Raw genomic sequence first — 18,243 nt, forward strand, 5'->3', positions numbered from 1 at the left:
CAGTTCAATGAGTCATAAATACGTCTCATTTCACCGACTGAAATATATTAACGTCATTAATGACATTAATTAAACATAGGAACGCAAGACGTGCAAGAGTTATTTTTTTTGTGAAGTCTCGGAGATAGGAGCATTCATGGAACTGTTTACAATAAAGATTTGGTTAATTTGACAAGTTTTTTCGGTTGTGATGTACCGCAAGAAAGAAACTGGGAATTTATGATGTACATACGATGTTACATCGGTAATGGTAAGATAGCTAAATAGTAAGCCATAAAGTGTTTGACTGAACAAACTACAGTAATCTGACACGTCTCCAGATTAATGTAGATACCATCTTATTTTTTTTCTTTGATTCGTTCTTTGATAAAACCCACATTATAATTGGTGTGATACGTGCATATGCATAACTCCCTCACTCACCGCTCACATAGCCCTTCCAACCCCCAAGAGGAATTTTTGCTCAAAAATACTCAAGTTAAGAGACCTTTTCGCATTTTATACGCGTCGTAAGTTTACCCTCTTTACACAACACAACACAACACAACAACACTACTTCACCGAAAATAGAAAGAAAGAGATAAAAAACCTCTCTGACACGTTGAAAGTCTGATTTAATTAAATTGCACTTTAACTTGGTGCCACGCAGTCTTCAAAGAACATTTGAGCAGTTTTGATACTTTTTACCTTTAAAAGTATCGGACTGAAAAGAATGTCATAAAATGCCCATCAAATAAAAATAAACTGCTACTGCAGAGACGTAAAAACCGTCCAGAAATGAAAGCTTTTTTTGTTTAATATCCTGTGAACAATAGCCGATAACTTGTCTGCTCTAACTGAATTTACTCCCATATAAAAGACGAAAGTGTTAAGTTACCATTTGTAACTAAAGATAGCAAACATTTCGTGGGAGTGGCGACGATTCGTCAGCTCTAATTGAATTTACTCCCGTGTGAAAAACAAGAGTGTCAAATTTCACTTTGTAACTAAAAAATAAAAATATCTCGTTATATTTGCATGCAACAAGAACAAAACAATCGTCAGCTGCACTTACTATTGTAAACGTTAGAACTGTTTCTAATCTAAATAGTCTCGTCTCCTCTAAAACATGTCCTAGGAACTAGAAGCGACGATTCGTGACCTCTAATTGAATTTAATCCTTGTGAAAAACGAAAGTATAAGTTACCTTTGTAACTAAAAATAAAAATATCTCGTTGCATTTGCATACTACTAACTCCCGAACTGTTTCAAGCCTCAAGGCTCCTCTCGTTCGTAACTAAAATCCTCAGCCTAACCCACAGAAAATGTCGAAGTAAGGCCAATATATGAATACTTCCTCCTCTTTTATAGAAGAATAAATATGGCCGTTCTAAAACGTGTCGGGATCAGATCTTCTCACATACCATTTACCTTTACAACAAGAAATTTGATTGGCTGTTTATAGTAGATCCAATCTGATTGGTATGACATACATACATCTCTCACTCACTCACTCACTCACTCATCCATTGGCCCGTCCATAACATACCCGACGCGCCGACTAAGAGGTATTTTTTTTACAAAAAAATAACTCAACAAAAACTAATATCCAACTAGGGATCGTCACGGGAGGAGGATTGCGTGACGAGTGCTAGACCCACGTGCGCGCGCGCTCCAACTATCTGTCATCTGTTGGAGATATTTTTTTTCTTCATCTGTCGCGTCCGTGTTACTGTCGTTACTCCCAAGCGATTTCCGATCATTTCTTATTTCTTCAAATACGTCACTTTCAAGTGCCACTGACTGGTCACTGACGGTCACTGACGCATCAACATGGGCAAACACAAAAAGGTCAAAAAGCGCAAGAAGGAAAAAAAAGGTGCGAAAAGTCAGAAAGAAGAGAGAGACCAGGTGAGTTCAGATTAAAATAATGAAGACGTCAATGAAAACTAGAGGGATGTTACTAGTTGTCGAGGTTAATTACTGCTCTTGTATGTCACATCATTCCCAGTTATCTAGTTATCATTCCCAGTTCAGGGATTTAGTTCGGCAGTTGATTTTTGGGTAGATGAGAAAAGAGAAAGTGGGACGAAAAGCGGCAACTAAGGGACCTCAAGGAACAATATCATCAAAAAGTTAACGTAGCGTTGAAACTCTCAGAGAGTCATTATGTTCATTGAGAGATTTTCTGAAAGAGGTCAACCCTGAGTTCGACAGCTTGGCAAACTGGTCGCCATCTTGACACTTGTTGTGGAAAACTTTTTCAGCCAAATGCGCTCTAGAAACGACATGCCGACTGCCTTGGAGTTTGCATATCTATTTGCGCCCACCATTCGCGAGTCATTGAAGCAACTCACTGACAGTGGCTTTGTCTACTACACTTCCCGCACTCTTATTATGAAGTATCAGATGATATGAAACTCCCGTTTCGAGACCTGCCATCCTTGTCTTCTGTTCCATCATCAGTAGGAATGGCAAAAGATGATCAGAAGTTAATGAGAGACTGGAGGGACAGCTTTGGTAAACCAGCTCGTCAACTAACCGTCCGGAGCCAGGGTACCAAAGATAATGTCGGCACTCTCACATTGTTTGCATACTCAACACCAGATCCTCAACCAAGGTCTTTAGATTTCTCCGCTACTGATGATCTCGCCGCATCTGTTGCTTCTAGGAACACAGAGACGCAGCCTGAGCCTGATGCTGTGGCAAACATTTTATTCGAAGCCAATAGTGTGTTGATAGTGAAACGTGATCACATACATTCGTGGAACTTTCAACAAAGGGCCCTTCCTTGTTGGAACTGTTGAAGCTGACATAAGCGACGAGGAACAAACTAACTTTTGTGATGTTCAGTTATTTGTTCCCTCATTTGAAGATTTTAGTCTTTTTACATTGAACGGAAAAGCACTAATTCACCGAGATGCTATAGCAGGCAAAGTGGATATAGGACATTTTCAAAGAGGAGACAACTTTGTCAAACTGACAGAGATGTCTACGAGACATTTCTTAGACATCAAAATGAAGTGGAAAATTTTCTGCCAGACAAAGGAAGTTGCGAGGAGACCAGCGACCTTAACTCCGAAGATGAAAGCCAAGCAGACGTGGTCTTTGGCTGAATGTCCTTGTGTACATCATCTGGAAGGAGAGTCATTCGCCCAGACCGTTTGGACCTCTGAGTAGAGCTTTTCAAATAATAGCATAGACGGACCCAAATATACACTATTATTACTCCATTGCTGTTGTGTCTTCAGTGACTTCAGCTGATGTTTTAATATTCTCTACACTACTATCATGTCAAATTTGATACAGGGCATTCACTTTTAACTGGTAGTGTCACATCGATTCGTTATTTATTGGGATCATTACCAGTCTAGCCATGGATCGAGGTTGAATAAACTGCACCTACAAAAACTGAAAGTCACTCTGGTCTCGGTTTTCAAATTATCTTATTATTATCATTATCATTATTTTTTTTTTCGGAAAAATATGGCTAGAACAGACCACTTTTTCAGTCAAACTTTGATTGATTTTTGTTCTCTTGATGTTTGTCCTCGTATTGTCAGTTTTTTAATAAACAAAGGTATTATGATGTATTATGCACGTGTATAATTTCGTCTCAATTGAGCAAGGTCGAATTCCCTGACACAATTCCCCTAAGACGAAATTCCGACAGGCGACATAAGAACCTTACGAAATGCCGACATAGCTGCTTGTGAAATTCAGACAAGGGACCTTTACACCCCCCTAACAGGGCCTCAACTTCGGCCATCCAGTTTGTTGAGCTCGTCACGCAAAAATGCGAAACGCACCGAATTATAGTCTACGTCACGTTTGCGTTGCAGACTACTTTTGATACTCAATAACTTGTGCAGTTATCAACACCAGACTTGGTCTTGTAAACAAAACAAATTGTTGAACTTTGTCAAAGGCCATGTCTGGGCTTGTAAAGTTCAATATTTAGTCCTTTGCTCAGTGAAAGAGGATCGGCAGAACGAGAATAAAACGCGGAACTTACGGAATCTACTTCTCATCAAATTGGCTACCGTACCACTCGAAATACTGAAATGTTAATGTCTGAGAAATGTTTGAGTTTCTTCCGGTCACTCGAGCACAGTAAGGGCTTTCCCGAGTTAATGTTTGCTTCTTTTTGCGTTAAATCCTAAAATCTGGGCATAATTACAAGACACTCGGCATGCCAAGTAGGCGCGATCTTCAAGTGTTAGGTCAGGCGTTTACAAGAGTATCAGTTCAAGTAGTGCACGTCTGCACGCAGCTCAACTTTTTAGACCCTGAACAAAACTATTGTCCTTTCAATTGCACATTTCAGGTCTTTTTTAAAAACCAAAAAGTAGACAGATTTGGTTGATGCTCTTGTACTGATACGGATTGGTTTTTTCTAGTACAGTGTACACGTTCGCATTTCTTCAAACATACTCCAAATATGGCATGTTTTAGGCGTCAATAACATACATGTCAACTCTAACGTCTAAGCCCCCCGGGGGGGGGGACTCCCATGTAAAAAGGCCGGGGATGTTCATCGTACCTTTTAAGGGTTTTGCGTGTGTGCTTGAAACGTTTTTCATCCCGAAGAGGTACCAAAACCTTGTTTTCAACCCCTAAAAAGTAATACGAACTCCCTCCCCGACCTTTTGTGGGTTATATGGGAGTTTCTCCGGGGGGGGGGGTATAGACCTGCGAGTCAGAAAACGGCTGTTTTAATTTAGGCCTACGCACAAATACACACGACTTTCTTACGCCTGGCTGAAACATTTGAGCTATTAACAGCCTGTAACTAACACACTTAAGAAAAAAATGTAAATTGTAACCAGTGCAAGAAAAGAAAAGTTCATGATTTTGAACAAAGCTTCACTTCACTTTCTACCATCTCTCCTGACATCCGAGGGCGGGAAACCCTCGAAATTTCTTCAGAAATCTTTGGAAAGCCTTGGGCAATTTTGGGATATCTTCGGATATGTTCGGGTCTTCGTCGAAAATCTTACGGCTAAATGCATGCAGAGGACTGTCCACTGTGAATAGCCCACAGTGCACGTGCAAATTAAGTCTGACATGGTACCGAAGTTGTCTGCTATACCTCAATATTTGGTCTTCCTTTTCTTTGTATCAAGTTTCTTGAGGGAATTACCATTAAATTGTCCACATTGCCTCGGCATAGTAGCACATCAGGGGCACCCAACGTCGGTTGTTTTCTCTCGAATGCTTTTAAACGCTGTTTTAGACTATCTGGAGCACTGAAAGCTTTTTATCTGTTCGGTTATTCTAGGGGAACTTCTCGAACTTATTAAGGCTTTTTTGTCCATTTCCCGAAAACATTAGGTCTTATCGCCTTTCCGAAAATGACAGCTGACGTTTTTCCGGCACCCAAAATCCGAAAACAACAGGCATTAAATTTCTCATATCACGAAAGTTCGAGGTGACAATTCTCTTAAGAAAATCAGAGGGGATTAAAGGCGTTCCGAACAGATAACTTTCCGAAACGATCCGTTGAGTGCCCCTGGCACATAACACAAAGCGATCGCGTTCGGTGGTGAAATGTCCGCCACGGGCTCTGACAGGGAATTGTAAGGTTGTGCAGTCGGATATATGCTTCTGTCATCACCTTTCCGAAACACGTAGTTTGACGTGTTGAAACATAGAGACGTCTTTTAGTTCTCCGAGCTCGGAAATTTTCTGAACCCCAAAGATAATCTGGAACCCAAATCTCCCACGGCCAAGCAGAGCGTGATCTGAGAACGAGATTACTTTTATTATATTTTTTTCTACATTTTCGTATACATATAGTGTCTTAAACGGCTAAAATCGTAACGCAATTGCCAACAGCATAGTGTCAGGACGGATCACACACAACGTCTGGGCTTCCAGTGTCATTACATAAAATGTTGATTTTAGCAATAAATGGGAGCTGAACTTCGACGAATGAATCATTCAAGCTAAATGAAGGCCTCTAATGCCCTCTAATAATCCTTGATTTACGGCTAGTTCCTACGCAATATCAGTCTGCAATATTTATGCTCTGTGTTACCATAGTTAATAGAGGGGAATGGTTATGAAACCTGACAAATTTCTTTGTTTTAGGTTTTTGTTCGCTTTTTTGGCCTTGACCGTGCACAAAACACGTACAATAATTGTCTACTCCGTACTGAGGAACTAACCAAACCAATAGACTGAAACGTTTTGGTAATGTAATTCATCCAGAGTGTATCATGGAGCGCATACAAAAGATTGTGCACGGCCGTGGACCTTCCAACATAAATCTTGGCATCTTTGTTTGCTCTTTTGATGTTTTCCGGGCTTCATAACCATTTCCCTCTAAAAACTATGGTTTTAGACAGCGATAAACAATAGCCGGACCACATTCGATATGTTAAAAATTCAGCTTAGCAGTGAGGCTTAGAGGAGACAAACAAAGGAAATTGAACACATGTTGAATAACAATGTTTATTCATTTTTTTTGTTTGTGTCCTCTAGGCCTCACTATCAAGCTGAATTTTAACATATCGAAAGCGAGCCGCAAACACATTCTTATCATTCTTACTCTGGAAAATGAAATAATTTTACACTCATGATCACTACAATGGTTCATCGCATATTAACTCGCAGGGGAAGTATCAATTTAGACACTTGAGTCTTGGCTATGGCATGCTCTGGAACAACAGAGGTTCACTAGAACAACCAAAAATCCAAATACCGTTAGAGACACGCCAAATGGTAACGCGTTGTATTTGTCGCTGAAGTGATATAGCCCCTTGTTATTGTCGTCCCCAGAGTCGTAACCAGGAATGAAGAAATAACCTGCCAAAATGATGCTTCCCAGCGTGATGGAAAGAAGTCCAACCACAAACCACTTGGTTGATGAATCCATTCGGTTAGTTGGTTGTGTACTCGTTAATGTATCGGAACTTGACATGTTTCAAGAGAACGTAACTTCCGCAGTTAATGCGAATATTTAATCAGTATCCTTTCGTGATCTTTTTCCACTTTTTCTCTACTTCGTTCTCACGTGCTACTTCGCCCTCCTCTTCCTGTCCAGTATTTACGTCACAATCATCTTCTAGCAGTAAACAGGTGAACCTGTTCTTTAGTTCCAACCGAAATTGCTTCCTAATTTCGGGAACATTCAGCTTACCGGTCTCGTATCTTCTGACTTGTACTGCTCTCCTGCCTGTTCTGTTTAGCCTAAGCAGTGTCTTAGCAATCACAAGGTTGTGGTCACTTGCACAGTCTGCACCCCTATACGCCCTTACATCCTGTACTCACTTACTGTGAGACGGCCAAGGATGTGCTAGGCTACAGAACAAGGAAGAACAAGAGCTGGATCAGCCCAGAAAGCTGGAAGGGAATTGAAGAAAGGAAACAGCTAAAGCAAAAGTTGACTGGCACAAGGTCGGAACGTCTTAGGGCAAGGCTGCAGCGGGAATACAGGAATAAAGATCTAGAAGTGAAGAAAAGTTTGAGAAAGGATAAGAGAGAGTGGGCTAACAATATAGCACAAGAGGCAGAGGATGCTGCTAAGTGTGGGCAGATGAAAGATGTGTACGATGCTACAAGAAGGCTGTGCTGCGAGCCACCAAAGAAAATTGACATGGTAAGGAACAAGGAAGGCAATTTGTTGACAAAAGAAGAGGAGGTGCAACAAAGATGGAAAGAGCACTTTGCTGAAATACTGAATAGGCCCAACCCAGAACGTGAGGCCGAAGTGATTAGCGACATGGAAGTTATAGAAGAGATACCATCAGGCCCCATAACTAAAGCCGAGATCAGGAGCGCCATCACTAGCATGAAAGCAGGCAAAGCATCTGGCATAGACTGCGTGACAGTTGAACTGCTCAAGGTTGACATTACAACGACAGTCGACGTACTTCACGACCTTTTCCGTGAGATATGGGTCAGTGAGATTGTCCCCGCAGATTGGAGGAAGGGTCTCATTGTCAAGATTGCCAAAAAGGGGGATCTCACCAAGTGTGGAAACTGGCGGGGGATTACTCTGATGTCTGTTGCTGCAAAAGTGATGTGCAAGGTATTGATCAGAAGAATATCAGGTGGTGTTGATGCAAAGCTACGGAAGGAGCAAGCTGGTTTCAGGAAAGGAAGGAGTACGATAGAGCAGATATTCGTTCTCAGGAACATCGTAGAGCAAGCAGTGGAATGGAACTCCAGCTTATATGTATGCTTTGTCGACTACGAAAAGGCTTTTGACAGCGTTCACAGGAAAACCTTGTGGAAGATCATGGAGAGTTATGGGATACCGTCGAAGCTTGTCAGAATGGTCAACGTAATGTATGATGATAGCCAATGTGCGGTTGTTGACGGTACAGGTCAAACGGACTGGTTTGACGTGAAGTCCGGCGTAAAGCAGGGTGTAACATGTCAGGGTTTCTGTTCTTACTCGTAATCGACTGGATCATGAGAAGAACAGTAACGGGTGCTAACACTGGCATTAGATGGAAATTGTGGTCCAAGTTAGACGACTTGGACTTTGCTGATGACATTGCTCTTACATCCAGTACGAAATGTCAAATCCAACAGAAAGTGAAAAATCTCAGCACTAACAGCAAGAAAACTGGTTTGAAGATCAACTCTGAAAAGACAAAACTCCTTAGACTGAACACGACCAGCAATGAGAATGTTCAGGTTGACGAACACGATATTGAAGATGTAGAGAGTTTTGTGTACTTGGGTGCACACATCAGCAAGTCAGGTGGCACAGAAGAAGACATCAAAGCAAGGCTAGGGAAAGCAAGGGCTGCATATAGTAAGTTAGATAAGATCTGGAAGAACAGTCAATTTACCTACAAGACTAAGACCAAAATCTTCAAAGCTAATGTCATCTCGGTGTTGCTGTATGGTTGTGAATGCTGGCGAATGACCAAAACAGATGAGAAAAAACTGGATGCGTTCTTACACAAGAGCCTTCGTCGGATATTAAAGATCTACTGGCCAATGCGGATAACAAACGAGGAGATTAGAGCAAGAGCAGGAATGGAGACAATAAGCAAGCAAGTGGCAAGGAGGAGATGGACGTGGCTGGGTCACGTCCTCAGAATGGATCACCACTCACATCCACGAATTGCTCTCACATGGGTACCTGGAGGCAAACGGAAACGGGGTCGACCGCGCGAGACTTGGAGAAGGACTGTAGAAAGGGAGCTGGAAAAGGAAGGTTTAAGAACATGGGCAGCAGCAGCATCGGCTGCGGAGGACAGAACAGCCTGGAGGCAGAGAGCTTACGGCCCAATTCTCCACTTGGAGAACGGATAAATGATGATGATCCTTTCGTGACCTTGAATAAGAATAATACCTCCGGATCCGTACCTTAAGTTGCGTGTCCTCTGAGGTCTTTCAATCGGCAATACTAGGTTGATTCATGCAGCCAGTCTCTTACAGTAAGATGAATTTACTTCGATCAGTCAGTTCAGTGAACTTTACTCGTACCAGGAGGTGCGGTAACGGACGTATTCCAAATATGGCAAGTTCCGGGTAGTCTCCTGCGCAGACGCTCTTTGGGCTCGTTACCGAGTCTTCCTCCATTCTCGTCCCCAGAGCCTCCGTTTCTTTTGGTCACGTGGTCGGAGAAACGTGGTCGTCAACGACATTTTAAGACGAGTAGCACTGGGGACGAGAATGGTCTTCCTCCACAAACGTCTGCTGAAGCCAAGGGAACATTCCTTGCCCTTTGTTTGCTCGCGTCCCGATCAAGGTTGCGGACTTAGGAGTCCATAGAGCGTCTGCGCGGGAGGCTAGTTCTGGAGCGAATAAGAATGGTGATGGGAAGTCTGCTAACCGTGACAATCCATTTGTCAGACCTCCCCAAGTGAGGAGGAGAAGGTTTCACCCCACCCCCTTCGCGGCCCGCCGCGGTTCACAATTCCGATATTCTGGCGCTACTGTTCTGTGTTGCATTCTGAGCTAGAATGATTTAGCGAGCAAAATCTGGCAAGGTGGACAAAACCAGTTTCGATACCAGCCCCACTATTAGAGCGGCTAGCCTGGAACGAGGTTAAGAAGGTGTCTCTCTGCATCCGCGCTTGCTCCTCTTGGACAGCCCTAGAAAAAAAAAAAAAAAAAAAAAAAAAAAGCCTGGGTGGGCTCTTTGTCACCAGATATTTAAGGCCGGGTGTTTCGAAAGCCGGTCAATGCTAACCCATGAGTAAAAGTTAACTGCCTAGTTTTTGTGAAGTTTGAGATAATTCAAATTCAAAACTGAAGGACAAAAAAAAAAAACGTCACTCCGAAAAGTTACAAAAATTAAATCAATATTTTCGCTTGCTAAGTTGACTTAATCAGGCTTAATTTTGAACAATCCGGCGCAGGGTTTGAGGTATTACTTTTTTCGGAAGGCGATCTCTCCAGAGATAAAAAAAAAAAAAAGGAAATGAACACGGATTCTGAAATTTTGGAGAACATTAATAACCAACGTCGAGAGGCAGTCTTGTCAGAGGTCTCTTGTGCCTAGTTAGCCTGCGAAGCATCTGGCCGCGCGCAAACTGAAGCGAGAACAAAAAAAAATCGACTGCAAAAAAGATTGATTGCTATGGCGACTTTTTTGCTCTCGCTCCAATTTGCGCCCGGCCAAAATGTAGATAAAGCTCTTCGTACAGGAATTTTTGCTACTCAGGCTAGGGCCAAGTGAGAATCATCGGCTAAAAATCTGGAAAATGATGTTTTATAATCCATTATCCCCTTCAGGAAAAGAATAAAATCCAGCTTAACAACATTGGAGCAACTTCACACACTGTAACTCAGCGTCCTATTTTAGTTTTCAACATTTGGACTATTGATTGAGCTAACTTACATTTATCAACTTCGGACATCCAGTTAGTTGTGCTCGTCACGCGAAAACGCGTGACGTACCGGATTAGAGTCTCCGTCACGTCGCGTTGCAGGCTACTCTGGACTTCAATCTTCTGATACCTAACAACTCAGTGTACAGTTATCAACACCAGCCTTGGCCTTGCAAACAAAACAAATTGTTGAACTTTGACAAACGCCATGTCATGGTTTGTGAAGTTCAATGTTGAGTCCTCTGCTCAGTAAAAGAGGATCGGTGAACCGAGAATAAACCCGCGGAACTTGTGGAATCTATTTCTCATAAAATAGGCTACAATAACACTCGAGATACTGAAATGTTAATGTCTGAGAAATATTTGAGTTTCTTTCGGTCATTCGAACACAGTATGGGCTTTCCCGAGTTAATGCTTGCTTCTTTTTGCGTTAAAACCTAAAATCTGGGCATTACGAGACACATGCCGTGGATGGATGGATGGATGGATGGATGGATGGATGGATGGATGGATGGATAGATAACCTTTATTTAACCACGGTACAAAATTCGTACAAAATTCCCAAGTAGGCGGTACAAAATTTGGTACAAAATTCCCAAGTAGGTGGTACAAAATTCGGTACAAAATTCCCAAGTAGACGCGAAAGTGTCAAATCAGCCGTTTACAAGAGTATCAGTTGAAGTAGTGGATGTCTGCGCTGCACGCAGCTCAACTTTTTCGACTCTGAATAAAACTACTTACCTTCAATTGCACACTTCAGGTGTTTCTTAAAATACCTAAAAATCAGAAAGATAGGGTTGATGCTCTGATCTTGTACTGATACGGATTGATTTTTCTATGATCTACCACTGAACTCAGCGAGCTTGTACAGTGTATACGTTCCTGTTTCTTCAAACGTCCCCCAAATATGGTACGTTCTCGGTGACAATACCATACATGACAACTCTAGCGTCTAAGCCCCGGGGGTGACCTCCAAATGAAAAGGACGGGATGTGGGAGTGTCTTGAAACGTTTTTCAGCCCTAAGAGGTACCAAAACCGTGTTTTTAACCCCTAAAAGCTTATGTGGCTACATGCTTCTGTCAGTAATAATTTCATCGCCTTTTTTAAAACACGTAGTCTAACTTTGTTTGTGTTTTGAACCATGGAGACTTTTTGGTATCTCTAAGCTCGAAAATTTCCTAAAGTCCAAAGCCAATCTGGAACCCAAGTCTCCCACGGCCAAGCAGAGCGCTAGCGTGATCTGAGAACGAGATTACTCTAAAGGCAAAATCGTTTTAAAATCTACTATTCCAAGAATAATTAAATGAGATATTCCGTGGTTCTTCAAGAATTTCGGGCTGCAGAGTATCTGTATTATTATTATTATTATTATTATTATTATTGCTGTTATCATCATCATCATCATCATCATCATTATTATTATTACTATTATTATTGTTAGGCGAATACCTTTGCAGGAATCAAGTCCGTTCACTTGAAGAACTTGTGATCCTTTGTTATTATGCTAATTTGTGGAGACTGTAGCCGGAAATCAAATCTTCGCATTATTTATTCACTTTGCCTTGAGAATGGTGTCCTTTGTTATTATGCTAATTTGTAGAGACTGTATCCGGAAATCAAATCTTCGCATTATTTATTCACTTTGCCTTGAGAATGGTGTCACGATGACGCCAAAACGTCGGCTTTTAACATTAATATTCGCCTGCTTATGTGTTAAGAAATCATTATTGATCAAGATTATTATTATTATTATTATTAGCCCCACAGAAAGTCCAACGGGCACTTGACCTTGCTGCGGAAAAAGGGTCATCTGTTTGGCTGACGGTACTCCCCCTTCGTGAAATGGGTTTCAATCTAAATAAGAGAGAGTTCCGCGATGCAATCAAACTGCGCTACGATTGGCCGGTTGATGATATCCCCTCCACCTGTGTATGGGGTGATGCTTTTACAGTGGACCACGCAATGATATGCAAGAAAGGTGGGTTCGTTACCCAACGTCACAATGAGCTGAGGGACTCAGAAGCCGAACTCCTGAATATGGTTTGTACCGATGTTGAGATTGAGCCTGTCCTGCAAGACATCTCGGGTGAACAGCTGGGAAGAGGTTCTAATCGAGCTCCAGATGCGAGATTAGATATTCATGCACGCGGGTTCTGGGAGAACCAACGATCAGCATTCTTTGACGTGAGGGTTTGTTACCCTAATGCTGATTCGTATAGGGACCTAGAGCTCCAACAGATATACCGCAATCATGAGAACGAGAAGAAGCGCCTTTACGCGAGGAGGGTTTTGGATATCGAACAAGGAACTTTTACATCCCTTATTTTCACGTCAACAGGCGGCATGGGAAACGAGTGCTTGCAATGCCATTCCAGACTGGCGCAGCTGATCTCCATGAAGAAAGGAGAACATTATGCTAAAACAATCTCCTGGATAAGAGCAAGGACATCCTTCGCTTTACTAAGATCCGCACTAATCTGCCTAAGAGGTTCAAGAGCTAGAAGGAAAGCCTTTTGTGACTTTAAGAACATTGATATTGACGTTGAAACCCAGGAGGGAGCCATTATGTAAACACTGTTGAAATAGGTTTTAATAGTTTATTTCTTTTATTTACTTTTACTTTGTAATATACCGATATTGACGTTGAAACTCAGGAGGGAGCCATTATGTAAACACTGTTGAAATAGGTTTTAATAGTTTATTTCTTTTACTTACTTTTACCTTGTATATACCAATTCGTATGGAATATGTTAATTAATGCTATGATGATGATAGTAGTATTAGTATTAGTTGTAGTAACCATGATATCATGATTAGATACGGAAACATGTTTTACAGGTTTAACAGACATCAAATTATGTAAATATTATAGCATTTTGTAAAGCTTAGCTCTAGTTTTTTGTCACAATAAACACTCCTCATTATTTTTAAAATAAAATTACCACTATCATTATTATTATCATTATTATTATTATTATTATTATTATTATTATCGTTTTTTCCATATTTTAGCTTTTTAATAATTTTTAATGTAATAAAGCACCATGGACAATTAGTGGATTTGTTGCTGAACAAATATTTTTATTATTTATTATCATAAAAAGAAACAACAGCAGAAAAGTTTGAGATTTAGAGGTTGCATTAAATTTGACTTTACTCTCTCGACTTTCTCTCTCAACTACAGAGCGTGACCACTACGGAGGGCAGAAAAAGGAGAACACTCGGAAAACACAGTTAGACTCTGCCTTTGAGGCGATTCATCAATTCAAAAATAGTCTTTATTTTTAAGTTTACTTCTAAGCTATTACACAATTCGCTTAACTGAGTTCACATTGAAAACAACTCGCGTTAACGTTCTCTGCCTTTTTCTCTCACAACAGATCTAGACTCCGGTAAGAACTTTTACTAACAATGTCGTTATTTAACTCTGATAATTGATACAGAGGCTCCCACGAGCATTGATTAGTGTTTAACCCTTCAGTAGAAACGAAACACAAGAACTTTTCACCTCTATTACCAGCTTATTTTCTACACAATTTTGTTCGCCACGGTGTTGCTAACTGGCGAAACAGTAACTTCTTTCAGTCCCTATTTTCAAACTGAGAGACTGGTTGCTGGCGCAAATAAAAAAGCCTGCCAGTTTGCTTTTTAAATAGCCATAGTCTAAAACTCTAACTAACAAATGAAATTTTTCAATACATAACTTACCTCTAGTTCCAACTTGAACATCACTAATAGTCTCGATATCAAACACTCCTGCACTTGTAGCCACACAAATATAGTTCCCAGCATCCTCTTCTTTCAAATCTCTTAAGACAAGTGCATTGTTTGTGCTGTGACTCCTCCCCACGGGCAGTGCTGCTCCTTGTCTTTTCCAGCTGATGACTAGTCGTCGATCACCAGTAGCGCTGCAGTTTAATGTCAAAGTGTCGCCAATACCGACAGCAACTTTTTCAGGAGGCTTGAAGGTAAACACAGGAAAGGAAACAACAACTAGTTGAGTTTTCCTTTCAACATTTCCTAAAAGGTTGACCGCTGAACAGAAGTACCAATCAGAGTCACTTTTACGGACATCGGAAATTTGTAAGACACTGTTGTTATAGTGCGCCCTCCCCAGGGGTAACTAACCAATCGACTTCCTCCAGGTCACCGCTGGTGCTGGATATCCAGTCACGTGACAGGTTGGTAGAATGACGCACTTCCTTCCGTGACGAATTTAGGTCCCAGTTGAAGAGAAACTTGAGGATGAACTGGAACCAAGTAAACATCATCATTAAGCCTGGTTTAATTTAGATTTCTTATTTCATTTTCTTGTTTTAAAAAAACAACTAAAATCAAGAATGCTAATTAGGATTAATTGTCAGCTGAGAATCGGAAAGACATTTTTAACTGGTAGTAACGTTCAGATAACCGTCAGCTGAGATGATTGAGCTTTTCCGCCTGAAAAGAGGTGCATAGAACCGATTGTTTTACTTGCAACTAATTTAAAAAGCCACTTATACGTTTGTTTGTAATAGGCTCTTCGCACGATCTGGTCACATAATACAAAATCACACATGCTGGAACGCAAGTTGCACAGTAGGAATTTCAAACCAAAGCAACTCGTACCAGTCCACCTTAACCTACCTTTGTTTTGGAAATCCAACTGTGCAACTTGCGTCCCAGCGTGTGTGATTTTGTACCATGCGACCAGATCGTGTAAAGGGCCTATTTTTTAGATGGATGAGCTTTGGATGTTACCGAAAGGCCTGACGGTCGCCTTACGGCAAACTCTAACAATATGGCACTCATGTGTTATCTTAAGTTTATTTTCTCGCAGAGAACAAGGAATGTTTGACACATGATTATCATCATATGCCATAAGATTTTAAATATTTGTTCAAGTAAATGTTCTTGAATATACAAACGGGGAAAGGGAGGGGAGGGAGGGTGCACATAAAGCCTACTTAGTGTTGCTGCTAGTGCTGCAAGAAACTGTTCAACTCGGCAATATTCCCTCGCATTCAAAATTAAATTGTCGGGTTGCAAGACTTTCTAAAGGAAAATGGACGATTAATTTAAAATTACACGATTTAACAAAAAAAGAAAAACAAAAAAACACTAAAGCGCAGATCCATCAAAGATATAATACAATTACACCTCTTTTTATAAGAATAAATTTTCAAAGACAAGACTGTAGGAAGAGTTTAAATACAGGGCCGGGGCTGATGTTTGGAAAGTAATATAATTTTCTGTGTTGAAAATTTGTAATTTACAATACAATCATATGTTTTTAAATAAACCTCGTTATTCTCTAAACGGCAAACAGCCAAAAGGAAACAAAAACAGCACAAGCCGTATGTTTGGTTCTAATAACATTTCTTTAAGAAGATAAGTGTGCCATATCAGGTTTTATAGCCTGCAGTCTGGTTCCAAATATGAGTGTTTACCTAAAATCGCCGGAAAACTAAAAATATTCAGCCTAGGCCGGAAAAACAGTATTCTTAAAACAAGAGTGTCTGAAAAGACTTCGACCATTGAAACGTACCTTTTGTTAATCTATTCTGGTTACAAAAGAGCTCGAGGTGTCATATGGAACAAAAATTTCGCGGACTTCGACAGCATGCATGGTAGAAAGTCAGTGCTCCAGGGAGCTTTAATTCTAAATACAAATTTTTGCAAACTTCCAGAAACACTGAATGTGACTCGTTCAGCGTACCCACGGAAAAATGAAAACAATGCATCAATATTTTAGGATTTGTTTAACAGTGCTTTGTCTTTTCAGAGTAAAGTAGATTAATCGACAAACGTGCTTAAGTAAAGCCGACTAGGGTAGGGCAGAGGGATGCCTGCGATGAACCTTAATAGACCTTTTTAGCTTGAGCGGTTGGTTTTCTCATTACCGGGTACGCGGCATCCTCTAGAGAATTGTTTTTTTTATCCATCTAAAAAGTTATTCATTCATATGCACGCTTATGCACGCTACAATTTTGAAAACTGAAAGCAAGAACTTCCAAGATTATCATCACACGGTCTGAAATGGGGCAACAAATAAAAAGGTGTATTTCCTGCCAATATTCAGGAGGTCGAGTAGCAGTGCTAGCTGAAGGTCATACCTCCCTTCTCTAGCGAATCAAGCTAGTAGAATCTAGTGTTCAGTATCGGTCTGGTAATTCACCAGAGCATGTTACCATAGTAACAGTTCATAATAAATGTGGTAAAGTTTTCCTCCTCCCCCACTTGCCCCCCCCCCCCCCCCCCTCAACAGAGAAAAATAAACAAATAAACAGCACGATCTGGAAAACATGCTGGAGAAAAACCTGAGTAAAACGAAGACTCAACATAGTGTGATTTTGAATTCTTCTTTGTTGCTGTAGCTAGACCCAACGGCCTTTGTTTTTTTTCTTTATTTTTAGTACCTCTCTCCACCCAGATGTATAAATGGGTACCGGCGAACTTAATGCTGGGGGTAACCCTGCGATGGACTAGCATCCCATCCAGCGGGGAGTAGAAATACTCCTAGTCGCTTCGTGCTACAGAAAGCGGGATAAGCTCCGGCCTGGTGGGCCACTTGGCTCATCTGCAGACTTTACCTTTAATGCCCAGGGTTAAGGTAACTCGCCACACACGTGCGGAAAGGAAATGGAAAAAGAGGAGAAAAAAATTCACAGCGCAAATCGTTTCTTTCTGGATTATGTGAGTAAATCAGAGAATTACATTGTTCGGCTTCAGTTTGCAAGAATTTGAGTGTAAAGTAAGTCAATAAGAGTCACGTTTCAAGTGATTTTGCAAACTACCTTGAAAGTTTCTAATTTGTGCCAATGTTGCCTCCCTTGTCAATTTATTCCCTTGTTATTTATTTAGATCTGAAAGCTCAGACCCTCTTGCGCAGAAAACAACTCAATCGTCAACTACGCGCAAGCAGGGGAAAAAAAAAATCAATAAGATTGATATAAGGCCCGGTTCAAACGTCGCATTTCTGCCGTGTCGAATTCAATTAAACGAATTCAACGAATTAAATTCGACAGAAATTCGACGTCTGAATCGGCTGCCGCATTTCTGCCGCACGTTCGACTTGTCTTCTCGCATTATCCGACAGAAATGCGACACCGATTCAGACGTCGAATTTCTGCCGTGTCGAATCTAATGCATACATTATGTTAATGTATTGAGCATGCGTAAATGCTTTCCCGCCAAAGAAAAAGAAGAAACTTGGCCATTCTCGACCCAATGCAACCTGAACATATTGCAACACATACTGCTCCGTTGTCAGCCTTCTCCTTCTCGTTCCATTGGCGGACAGTTTTTAGCAAAATCCTTCGTCGCTCAGTATTTTCGTCCACCATATTGAACACTCTACGTTTAAAACATTTTCCGCTGACCGACATACCCGACAGTATAAATTCTGAATTAAGTGCAACACAAATGCGACGTATGAATCCACAGTCGCATTTCTGCCGCACTTAATTGAATTGAATTCGACA

At 41.0% G+C, this 18,243-nt stretch overlaps 1 protein-coding gene across 3 annotated transcripts in view; it reads right to left on the reverse strand.

Moving 5' to 3' along the window:
• Positions 1-18,243, reverse strand: part of LOC145487285 (uncharacterized) — a 37,203-nt gene that overhangs the window by 1,522 nt on the left and 17,438 nt on the right. Inside the window, exon 5 of one of the 3 annotated variants that reach the window (XM_081466038.1) lies at positions 11,520-11,554. In XM_081466038.1, the coding sequence (XP_081322164.1) occupies positions 11,535-11,554 (20 nt within the window). In that variant the 3' untranslated portion in view covers positions 11,520-11,534. The other 2 variants (XM_081466037.1, XR_014049387.1) reach the window with 2 other exon arrangements.

The sequence above is a fragment of the Orbicella franksi genome, chromosome 5, assembly GCF_964199315.1.
Source record: "Orbicella franksi chromosome 5, jaOrbFran1.1, whole genome shotgun sequence".
Taxonomy (NCBI): domain Eukaryota; kingdom Metazoa; phylum Cnidaria; class Anthozoa; order Scleractinia; family Merulinidae; genus Orbicella; species Orbicella franksi.